A 12,500-nucleotide genomic window follows, 5' to 3' on the forward strand; every position below is an offset into this window, starting at 1 on the left:
GGTTTCCCCGATTACGTGAACTTTCTCGTTCCGTAGAAATATTTAAAAGACGAGTCAGCCGTAACAGTGAGATAAATATCAACACACAGAGACTGAGGCAACGACTGTTCAATTCAGTTACTCAAGAAGGCGTCACTGCGTTCGGACAAACACATTCACGCTACACCACCTCTGCTAAGCAAATGCATGACCAACGAGTAACCCACTTACAACGCGCTTAGTCAGACCTCGAGGGAAAATTAAATGAAACGAAGTGAAATAAGATACATAAAAAATGATATCTTTGTTTATCATTTCTCAGCCATCGCTCGGAGTCCCCAGAACAAAGCAGCCAAAAAAGTGACCACAGATGGCAAAGCCAACACTAACATTCTGTCCCATAACTAGTATACCCCTTCCCTTTAACCTCTCTCTCACCCAGAAAACCAACCATTCCGCCAAGCCACTCGCTTTGATCGCAAACTGTCTGTGCCACTCGCCTTGATCACGAAACTGTCTTGTCAAAAAACAGATTCTACAACTTTGCCTGTCTAGTTTCGGCACGTTTCTTTCTTCCTGCCCCCTCCACCCCCTCTCTCTCTTCCGGTTTTCCACACACACACACACACACACACACACACACTTCTATACACTCCTCTCCCACCTCCAGAAGAAAGATATATGATCAAAGGTGGTCGAAACGCGCTGGGACAGAGTGAGAAGATGATGAAGGGGCGAAACAGATGAAAAGACAGTGAGGAGAAAAAGAGAGAGAGAGAGAGAGAGAGAGAGAGAGAGAGGGGGGGGGGGTTCAAAATATCAATATTAAATATTAAAAAAAATCCCGTAACTGGAAAAGGAATCCGTATCAAAACAGCTGCTGAGGATGATTCTAAAAAGCATAAAACACGTTATTTGAACCATTCACTGATGTTTTTGAGTGTTTTTTCCCCTTCTTGTGTATGCTTTCTTTGTTGTTTTCCTTATCCCCACTCCCCCTCACCAAATATCATTTGCTTCTTAGTGCATTGCACCAACGATGCTGATAATTTCTGTTACAATTCACAATTCTCGAACGATTTTGATTTGCTTTCAGTGCGTACATGATAATTTCAGATGTGCCTCGTAAAAGATAAATTTAATTAAAGATAAAAGTAAAGGATGCGAATAACAGAAGAGGAAACGAGAGAGAGAGAGAAAGAGAGAGAGAGAGAGAGGGGGGGGGGGGAAGGGAAATTCGTTGGGATGTGAATCTGTATAAAGTTTATGTGACATCAGCATTTAGAAAGTGGAAGTGCTGTGAGCAGTGCGTGAGTAACGATTTCAGAAAAAAAACATTAACTATGAGAAAGTGACTCAGTCAACAAAAAACCTGTCCTCCGTTAACCTTCCTTCTTCTGCGTTCGTGAGCTGCAACTCCCACGTTCACTCGTATGTACACGAATGGGCTTTCATGTGCATGACCGATCTTACCCCGCCATGTAGGCAGCCATACTCTGTTTTCGGGAGGGTGCATGCTGGGTATGTTCTTGTTTCCATAACCCACCGAAAGCTGACATAGATTACAGGATCTTTAACGTGCAGATCTGATCTTCTGCTTGCGTGTACACACGACGGGGCGTCAGGCACAAGCAGGTCTGCACACATGTTGACCTAGGAGATCGGAAAAATCTCCACTCTGTACCCACCAGGCGCCGTTACCGAGATTCGAACCCGGGACCCTCAGATTGAAAGTCCAACGTTTTAACCACTAGGCTACTGCGCCTGTCGTTAACCTTCCAAACGCCATTATACGTATAATAATGAAATCATCCACAACGCACACCCCCACACACTGACACAAAAGGTTAGTCATCGAGCAGCTAACAAACCGTCAGTCTGCAAAGCTGGACAGAAATAACTCCCAAATCTAACAAGCACAACAGCCAAAGACATCGTTAACAAGACGATCTTAGCCCGAGTTCACAAAAAAAACTAATCCTCACCACACGATTCCAAATCAAACCAAGATAATCCGCCATTTAAATCAGTTCACCTGTTGTTGGCACCTAACTGCAGGACAGCAACAACACGTTTACACGCCAAGATGATGTCAAATACAGGTTCTTATTTTCCCTTTTAATTGCCTGATATGCGGAGGGAAGGGAATTGCTATTCAAACATTAGACACCCCGTCAAGACCTCCGCCAAATACACAGAGATGTATAATTTACAATAATCATGCTGGACTGCTCTCCCACCCCCTTCCCCAAACACCTCTGTTATTTTTTTTTTTTCTTTTCTTTTTCATTCTGTAAGATTTTTTTTTTTAAGCTTAACATGAAATCATGCGTGGCGTTGCGAACAATACCCCCCCCTCCCCCACCCTCCAAAATCGTCCCACTCTCTCCTTCCCCCACCACCACTACACCAGCTACCCCATCCCCTGCCTCTCCCAGCCCTGCGCCACGCTCCCTTGTTTCTATGATACATGTCCTGGTGCCCCAGACACTCCCGGCTGGAGCTGGAACCAGTCACAGGCCATGGAGATAACGCCAAGAGCCTTCACAGATACTGCCTTAAAGGTCGAGAAAAGTCCGCTTTCTCTACCGGTCGCCTATAAAAATCAACAACAAATAACGAGATAAATAAATAAAATAATAAAGGTTGAAGGATGTTTTTAGTATGGACGCTGATAGAATTCATGGACTGATAAATTATCATTCAGAATTGCATTCCCGACGCAAAAGAAACTGCGTTCCAAACAACAGAGACAGCAACCGTTTCTAAAGGATTCGTTTTGAATCATATCTTTTCGATAATTTTCCCCTTACTTTTTGTTTGTTCTATTTGTTGTGTTTCATTTTGATTCTTCTCCACAATTTTCTGATAGCTCCCTCGCAAATCCCCAACAAGTAAAATCGTCAGAGCGCTTTAAAACTCAACATGAGTTTACCATTCGATAGTACTGTTGCTTGGCAGCCTCAATCTAATCGACTCTTCACATCCAAAGATATTCGAAAGAAAAGCAGAATACATTTACAACTGCTTACTTGTCAAATATTCTCGAAAGACAGTGTACCATCTGAATGAAATCCTGCCAGTGTTGAGTTAAAAGTAAAGACACAGAAATGAATCAGAAATAATGTAGAACAATTTCTTGCACAGTAATAATTATCTGGAATGTAAGGTTAATCTTATCAAAGGTTTCAAGTATGTTTTAAGAGATATGTCTACCTAAAGGAATGTAAGGTTTAACATGTCGAGGTTTACCTATCTTTAAAAACATGTATTTATCTATTGATATTTTGTGTTTGTACTGTTTGGCTTGACTGGGTTAAAGTGAGGATTGAACGTGTGTTGGCTGTTGTTGTATCTTTCTCACCCCAAAAGGACCAAAGGATTAACGTTCTTGGAACGTTTGACCACGTCCTCGGTTCTCGTCACACTGAAAGTCTGATTCTGACCCTACTACTGCATTGCCACGTTTTTCTCAGTAACACACTGCGACTGAACTAGGCTTCCAGAGAATTAAAATATGCACCAGATGCCATTTAAAAAAAAAAAAAAAAAAAATCCAAACCTACATGCACATCCCCTCCTTCCTTCCTCTGCAATACCACTACCCTTACCCCGCATCACAAGCACCTGCTCTATCGTGACCCCCCCTCCCCCCCTCCCACACCCTCCTCCCTCTCTACTATGTTTATTGAGCTCCATATCAGTTATATACCGTCCTAGGCCCCCCTGCGGGAGGTCAGTGGTGAGACAGCCAGGTCGTAAAGGTCGGGAAACCCCGGGGCCTGTCTGGGAGCTCTCTCTCTCCACCCCGCTACCTCCCACCCCCACTCCCCTCCGCACCCCTCCTCTTCACTGATAGCAGCCAGCGACAGGAAATGTCCGGCACTACGGGGCACAGCGGAAGGGAGGGAAGGAGGCGGGTTGTAGAGGAGGTGGTGGGCAAGTACAGCACCTGTGCCCTCTGACTGCTGTGACGTCTTTCCATGATGATACTTTTTTTTCTTCTTCTTCTTCTTTTCTTCCCCCTCCGTAGCCTGCTGCAGCAACTTCCGTTTTTCTTCAGAAAGCGTGGGCTTTTCCATGCGTATGTAATAGGATTGTGTTTTCTCCATCTGCTGATTAGGCATCCGCATCCTCTTTTTGTTGCTGTTGTTTTTGTTGTTGTGGGGGTATTTTATGTTGTTGTTTGTTTTGTTTTTCTTTTTTTTTTTGGAGTGGGGTGGGTGGGTTTTTTTTTTTTGGTTTTTTTTGTGGGGTGGGGGGGAGTGGGGTGGGCAGGGGCAGAAGAGAAAAACTTCACGTAGTTCTGATCACTCACCCATCGTCTACTGACTGTCATGACTAAACTTTCTCCGTGTTATCGCCGCAATGACTGCTAACACAGAACCATCGTGATACTCTCAAGTACCACACACTGAGTCTCGCTGCTTCAGTTACAGTCGGGTAACAGTTTCACGTCGACACCGCCACATCGGCTGATATGATAACTGCTCGGCCAGGGGGTGAGAGGGTGTGGGGGGAGGCGGGGGGTAGGAACTATCATGGGAAAGCAGGGGAAGGGAGACGGGTCCGTCTGACACTACACTGACACCACCATCATGGCAACATCAAGATGGGGGGCAGGTTGATAACATTCAGAACCGACGCCAGGTTATACTGAAGGCCCCCGGACTTTTCGACTCCCAACAAAATCTATGCGGCCAGGCACACAACACATAAAAAAAAAAAAGCCGCTTCCAGCTCTCTCCCCTACCCCCCACCCCCACCCCACCCAACCGGGTCACCCCCTTTCCCCTGTGATGAGTGTCAACATCCATCTTCCATCAACGTAAATCTTTTTATTTTGTTTTCTTTCCTTTTTCATGATCCTCAACTGTGGGTTATTCCTTTAAAACGTTATCGTGACGATGAACAACATGCGATGAAAAACTTTTCAGATGCAAGCTGCATGACAGCTTTTCTTCCTACTTTTTTTCTTTCGCTTCTCCTTTCGATTTGCCACTGACTCCACTGGATGTTCGCGACTTGCTGCTGTTCTTCTCAATCGATGTGACCGGGTGAGATTGACATTCTCTCCGTGGCTGGGAGCCGGAAGCTCATTGAAAGCCAAGAGCAAACCAAGACATACATCATAACATGATCGATGGGGTGGGGAGCGATAAGGAAATGTCGCTCGGGATCTACCATGTTCAGGGACGGTTCATCGTCAAGAAGAGTGTCCATTGATCGTTTGTAATCAACATTGTGTTTTCATGTCGTTTATTCTGTCTGTCTGGTCCCCCCCCCCCACCCCCACCCCCCACCGCCCGCATCCCTCCTCCCCCATCTCTCTCTCTTTCCCTGATAAATAGATTTCCGCACGCGCAAACACACGCATACACACACACACACACTGTGACACGCACATACACACTCTCTTTCTCACGGATTCAATGAATCTAATTCAGTTTTGTGCTCTCGAGAGCACACGCGCGCTCGAGTGTGTGTGTGTGTGTGCCAGCGCGCGCACGCGCGTCTGTGAGTGCATACGTGTGTGTGTGTGTGTGCGTTCGTGTTCATGCATTATTTCTGTACGAACAGTAAAAGAAGAAAGACAGCAACAACAGTCCACACACTTCTGAACTCCCCTACTCCTCCGGCCCCAACCCTCCAGATCCGCTCTCTCTCTCTCTCTCTCTCTCTCACACACACACACACACACACACTACACTGTCTCTCCACCCACACACACCAACACCCACCATGCTTTGGACCACGGTCTTTCATCACGCACCGGTACCACGTGCCTTTAGAAGAAAGAAAAAAAAAGGCCAGAAAAAAAAAAGGAAAAGAAAAAAAGGAAAAATGTCTGCTTTGCCAATAGCCCGCACTTTGGCATCACAAGGAACACGCAAGAGACTTTGGCAGCATTGTCAGGAACTATTTAACGGCTGGAGAAGGTGAAGGGAGGGAGAGAGCGAGAGGGGTGGGGGAGAGTAGGGTGGGTGGGTGGATGAGGAGAAAAGGTGAGAGAGAAAGAGAGAGAGAGAGAGAGATGCAGAGGCAGCGAGAGAGAGAAAGAGAGAGAGAGAGGACAGACAGACAGACAGAGAGAGAGAGAGACTGCTGTCTGAAAGCCATGAATTGTTCTTGCGCCGGTGCCAGAGTGTCGGCAGTCATCTGTAACATCGGGCCTTTGCCGCTTCACGGTGTTCCGATAACACCGGAGGCAGCTCAATGCTATTTCATTAATGGCCACAAAAAGGAAACAGGGGGAAAAAAAACATACAAGATTCTTGGCAACGATTTCGGGCTTGCCAGTAAAAGAAAACAACAACAAATAACAAACACTCCCACTAACCAAGGACACCAACAGTAAGTATCTTGTACGGCTGGCTGACCAAGAGTTGTGCTGATGCTATCATATCTATTTAAGATATATATATATATATATATATATATATAAATCCATCGGACCGGTGAATGCAGTTGGCCCCCTTTGCGGTCGGATGGGCTGTAAGCAACATCATCTGACAGATGAATCACGAAGTGTGATAAGCAGAACATGTTCACCGAGTTCTCTTTTCATACAACAAAATTTAAATGAAAAAGGTTTACCAATATATATTTCTGAAAGTGTCGAGGTTTCGGGAGGGGGAGATGTGGTGGTCAACCATTACCATCTCATGTGACTTGCAGACACACAACTGATTTCCACTATTCAATGGGTCCATCATGTGACCTTAAAAAAAAACAAACCCGGCCTTGGACCCCCCACCCCCATCACACACACACCCCTCCCTCCCAAAAGAAGGAACTTGCTGCCGTCCAGTCTACAAAACGGGATTAAGGGATTAAGAATCACGGACACCGAAAGTAGAAACTGGAATTTTCGGTGTCTTTATGTACCTTTCACAGTGGTCATGTCACCTTAGGTACAGGTAAACTGACTAAAGTAATGCATTCGCTTGTCGACTAGTTATTTGTAATACTCGTGTTTACCGACGAAACAGAAAATAAATAAATAATCGAAATATATTTTTGTATGCGATATGATTAATTAATGATTAAATAATCTAAACATATTTTAGTTAGCTGATTTTTCAAGTGATGTTCTCAGACCTCCTCCCTCCCCATCTTTACTTCGTCCTTTTAAATTAGTCTAGAAATGTATTTATTGAACTGTCTTCTAATACTCACTATAATTGTGGACCATATAATATTCACACAGCGTGATATGGACGGTATGCGTCCTAAACACTAAACATAATGAATTTGTAGGGAGCCAGCCAGCTCCCCAAAAACTTCTCCCACGCCATCTCTTTAAAAAAATTTAAAATAAATCAAAAACAAAATCACGGGTTGATTGAGGGGGTGCATGGAAGGAGAGAAGGGGGGGGGGGGGGGCACAGACTGGAGACATGGAGAGAGAGGGGGGATACACACATGCAGACACACAACTGCACTGACATGTGCGTACGCCTTGGGTTTTTGGTTCTTCTGGTGGTGGTGGTGGTGGGTTTTTTTCCTACCCCTCAACTTCTCCACCATTAAATCCCGATCTTCTTTTTCTTTTCTTTTTTTTATCTTCCGTGCAGTCTGTACAGCACACAGCAGCTCAACAGCTCTCTCTGAAACACCGACACACAATACTACCGACCACTATCCACTTTCCTCCTAGATCCTCCTCCTATCAATATCTTTCACCCCACTTCCTCCTCCCCCACCTTCTTTTTTCCAGTCCAATGATCCCATACAGACCCTCACCTTCCCCTCTTTTTTTTTTCTTTTTTTTTTTTTTAAACATCCTACACAGACCCACACAGCTTCTTTATCAGCCACTATACTACACTCTCCTCCATCTATCTCTCCTATGTGCGGTTTTCTTCCCGGGGCGTAAAAAAACCCCCAAACAAACAGAAGAAGAGATGGGCGAGTGAGCGGGGGGACTGGGGGAGGGGGGGAGGGGGTGGGTAGAACTGCAAAAGGGGGTAAAAGGTGAAGGGGGTTCGGGGATGGTTTGGATGTAAGCATGCTTGCATGTGATTTGTCCAATTAACGCTTTGTCAGTTGTTGTTTTTTTTCCGTGGGGTGGCGGGTAGGGGGAGACGGGGGCAGCGGGGGGAAGGGGGTGGTCACCGACAACGCCAGCCTTACCGGATTTCCTACCTCGCAAAAAAGAAAAAGGAAAAAAGGCTTGATAGTGGTCTCTTCTCTCTTACTCTCTCCCCTCCCGGAAACAACCTAATGATGCCTTGGTTACCTTTATTTCAACTCGGGACAACCTTGCTGATGAACGAGCATCGCACCACTGAATCAACGTCAAGAGCAGTCGTGTACGGCACGAAAATAACTTCTTTTTTTTTTCCTCCTCGCCGTAGTCCTGGAGAATCTGGTCCTGAAAATGCGGAAGGAGAAATTGCCTGTCGGGGGTTGTTCTATATTTATATTATACAATTTCGGGGGTTTGTTCTATGCTTATATCATATAATGTCGGGGGTTATTCTATGCTTATAATGCGAACAAGCCATCAGTGAAAGAAGTTTTGGAGAGAAAAAAACCCAGAAAGATACAAAAATCAAATTCTCTAAAAATAAAAATAAAAAAGAGACAGAAAACGATTACAAGGGATTAAAAAAAAAGTGGGATGGGTCGTTTTGCCAGCGTCAATCTGGCGTGGAGAAAAAAGGTGGCGAGTCATCAAATCTATGTCAGCGCGCGCGCGCGCACACACACACACACACAATTCTCTCTCTCTCTCTCTCTCTCTCTCTCACACACACACACACAATAATATATATATATATATATATATACACACAATTCTCTCTCTCTCTCTCTCTCTCTCTCTCACACACACACAATACACACACACACACACACACACACACACATGTATATTTAACACAAGTTGTTGAGCACTGCCACTGCTAAGATAAACTCGAATGGAGTGGCTGACCTAATGAACGATGCATTTCCTACGTAAACAAATTAAGGGTGCCAAAATAAATAAATAAATAAATAAAACGAAGAACTAGCATATTTTCATAATGACGACTTCTGACTACGACAACGATGATGACGACGGCGACAGATGAACAGAGGAAGAGAAGAGGACGAAGAAGGGTTAGAAGGCGAAACATGACGAGAGCGCTGTGGGGACTGGAGGAAAGGACACAGTATGGAAGAAGGAAGACGGGGGAGGGAGAGAGGTGGGGACAGCTTAAGAACCGGATTCCCCCAGCAGGAGGGGAGGGGGACACTCACTTACCGACGCCAGGGCCGCTGTCGACGAGGCATGCCATGCTTCTCTTGGTGGGTATATTTCCAGTGGTTCTCGCCAGAGTGGCGGTTTAGGGGGGGGTCTTGGAGGCGCCTCCCAGACCTTACCACAATCACCATGAAATTCAACCAACGACGAGGAGGACGACGAGCAGGAGGGGAAGGGCACACGCCAGCACCATCACAGACTCAGACCACTAGGCAACTGGCCGCTGGGTCACCACCAACAACAGCAGCAGCAGCAGGCGTGAGCCACAGCGAAAAGTGCACGTTCACCACATTGTGACACTGGACGCCGCTGCCGCCACCCATCGTCCCCAGGTGTTATTGTTGTGAGACTTTGACAGGGTCCGTCCAGTCCGCAAGAGAGAGACCGGTCCTCTCCGTGCGACGTGACTGATAGACAACAACACTCCCTACACTGCAACACTGTGCCGTTTTTTTCTGATTTATTTTCTTATTAATTTCTTTTTTATTATTAAATATATATAGTAGAGGACCTTCACTGACGGCCTACCGCTTCTGTCAACCTCGTCATGGACAGAAAGCTGCAGCACATGTGGAGAGAGCGTTCTGAAAGAAAGAACGGGGCCATGTTCCGACGACACATTCCCTTCAATGAACAGCTATCACCACCACTTGATGAGACCGATCACCATTCTTCAGGTTTTCTCTGCGGACAAACAACGCACCTTACTCATGTTTACGTTTGTGTATCGGGATTTCGGGTGTTGATACACACGCCGCAAACCACCAGCAGCAACACCACCACCAGCTGATGCAGATTACAGGCCCCACAAACACTGGGGGTAGATATCAGCTGGGAACCGGGGAGGGGGGTGGGCACTGACGAGCTGTCCACGGGCAAGCGAGGCGCAAGCTCTCCTGTGTAGAAGCCGACAAGGAGGGAGGAGGGGGTAGGGCACGTCCTACACAGGGAAGCCCATCACCTTGGTCCACGCCCCCTAAAGCTGGCTGCACGGCCCCAGAAAGTGATGCCGGTAACTAGAAACTCGTCGGCAACTCAAGCCACTGTGTCCCTCACAAAACTCTCTCTCTCTCTCTCACACACACACACACACATACAGACACCCACACCCACACGCATCATGCAACACGCACGCACATCTCTCTCCCTCTCTCCCCCCACCCTCTCTCTTTCTCTCTCTGGCCCTACAAACTACAGGTACGTACCGGCAGAACCCAACGGCGTGAGTGTGTGGTAGAAGGCGGGAGAGGGGCCGACGCTTCAGGGCCGCAGACAGGTAGAAGAAAACTCCAGGACAGGGGCTGGCAGACAGAGAGATGAGGGGCTGCGGGGAGGCAGAGCGGTGCTGGAGGAGCTGGCAAGAACAGAGAAGCACAAGGGGGCTGTTTACATACAGCTGCGGAGGACTGTCAGCTGATCTGCCAGCTGCACTGAGCGAACAAACAGTCAGCTTTTTTTTCCCCTCAGGGCGCGGGAGGGGATACGTAACAGCACATACATACGTACACAAGAACAATCACAAAAGTCGTAATTGTATTGTTTATAATGCTGGTGCGGCTGGAGACGACACTGGTTGATTCCCCCTTTCATCCCAGATCAGTTTATGAACGAATTGCGTGGTTTTGTCGGGAGAGTGGTGTTTCTACTACTGTGCGGGTCATGCACGTACATCTTTTACTGCACGAATCTCTTCTCTCTACCTATTTTTCTTCCCTATTCCTTATGAAGAAGCAAATTTCATCGAGATCTTCAGCAGTTTTGAAACTGGTTCAAACGCGCTGTTTTCTTCAGTTTGAAAACAGCGATTACCTGTTTGTTTGTAGTGCTCTTCAAGTTAACGACTGCTTTATCAAAACCTTCCAGGCTGCAAACCCAAACTGTCGCAATTTAATGTAAATACATATCACAATGTGAAGACACCTCCAAACAGCGACAATAAAAGCATCATTTTTTGGTGCCATTTTCTGGTTTATGCTCGTATAACATTTATCATCATATAAAATGCAGCCAGGAGGGAAACGCGCGCGCGCGCGCGCATACACACACACACATATATAACTGATAAAGGTCTCATGCAGTGCCACATATTTTTGTATCTGTATGAGAGAGAGAGAGAGAGAGAGAGAGAGACAGACAGACAGACAGAGACAGAGAGAGACACACAGACAGACAGACAGACAGACACGCACACACACACACAGAGAGAGAGAGAGAGAGAGAGAGAGAGAGAGAGAGAGAGAGAGAGAGAGAACTCGGATCTCCAAGTCAAAACGTTTTTTATTCAAGGATTGAGGTTTTACGTAGGGTGTATCCTTCCAGTCTATCCTCGCTGATCTACAGCCAATACAATAGCACACACTTATTTGAATGAATTTGTACAGGTGGACAGGCATGAAGAACACAAATCCGAGGTCGGACTCAAAAAAACGTTGCTTTTTTTTTTTCCATGTATGGGACCCGCTGACACAAAAATCATGCGTCGTCTCCGGCACCTAGCCTGAGTTTCGACCGCTCCTTGTGATCCGTCTGTAACAGGCTCTCTCTCTCTCTCTCTCTCTCGCGCGCGCGTGTGTGTGTGTGTGGGGGGGGGGGGGGGGTGAGAGAGAGAGACAGAGAGAGAGACAGAGAGAGAGAGAGCACTTTTTCTCGCCATTGAGAGACAAAAACACGCTCATTAGTGTCATTTCCTTAAAATCCTCACCCTCACCACGCCCTAAAATTCTCATTTCTGAATCATGTGCACAGGGTTCGTTATGATGCTTTGCGTTTTTCGAGTGGGAAGGTGGGGGAGTAGGATATTCTAGGAACAGGAGGCAGAGCGAAAATCCTTACCCCAGCACACTTTTTTTTTTTTCTTCTTTTCTTTTCTTTTTGCAAGCCAAATGTCTCTTTTTCGGGAACTGGAGAGAAGCTTAGACATAAAGACGCAGACAGACAGACAGACAGACAGAGAGATAGAACCAAGTGATGTGCAGACTGAACTCGGTGCACTATCTACGATCTGTTGTGATGATGCCAAAGGCCGATAGGCGCGTGACAAATGGTGTCATGTGTTCACAGTCAGACGATCATATTGACATCTGAAAATAAAGTACGGTGCAATCATACGCATATTCTCACATCCCGTGCTAGCCTCCACCTCCTCCTCTTCCTCCCACTCTCTTTTTTCCTGTCTACTCCCTGGCCTCGCGCGCGCGCGCGAGTGTTTGTGAACGTGTACGCGCGCGCGTATGTGTGTGAGCGTAAGTGCATGTGCGTGCGTTTGTGTGCG

General features: G+C 46.5%; 1 protein-coding gene across 5 annotated transcripts in view; it reads right to left on the reverse strand.

The window, feature by feature from the left end:
* The window catches only part of LOC143275933 (uncharacterized), a 105,493-nt gene that overhangs the window by 67,392 nt on the left and 25,601 nt on the right, over positions 1–12,500 (reverse strand). For 2 of the 5 annotated variants that reach the window (XM_076580466.1, XM_076580545.1), the window contains exon 3: positions 10,435–10,583. The exons of 1 other annotated variant lie outside the window; for it this stretch is intronic. Coding sequence is in view for 2 of the 4 variants with exons in the window: in XM_076580398.1 (XP_076436513.1) it covers positions 9,230–9,263 (34 nt within the window). In the remaining 2 variants the exon portion in view is untranslated. Of the gene's footprint in view, positions 1–9,229; positions 10,237–10,434; positions 10,584–12,500 lie in introns of those variants that run through there. 2 more of the 5 variants (XM_076580398.1, XM_076580316.1) reach the window with 1 other exon arrangement.

This window comes from Babylonia areolata, chromosome 1 (genome assembly GCF_041734735.1).
Source record: "Babylonia areolata isolate BAREFJ2019XMU chromosome 1, ASM4173473v1, whole genome shotgun sequence".
Classification (NCBI taxonomy): domain Eukaryota; kingdom Metazoa; phylum Mollusca; class Gastropoda; order Neogastropoda; family Buccinidae; genus Babylonia; species Babylonia areolata.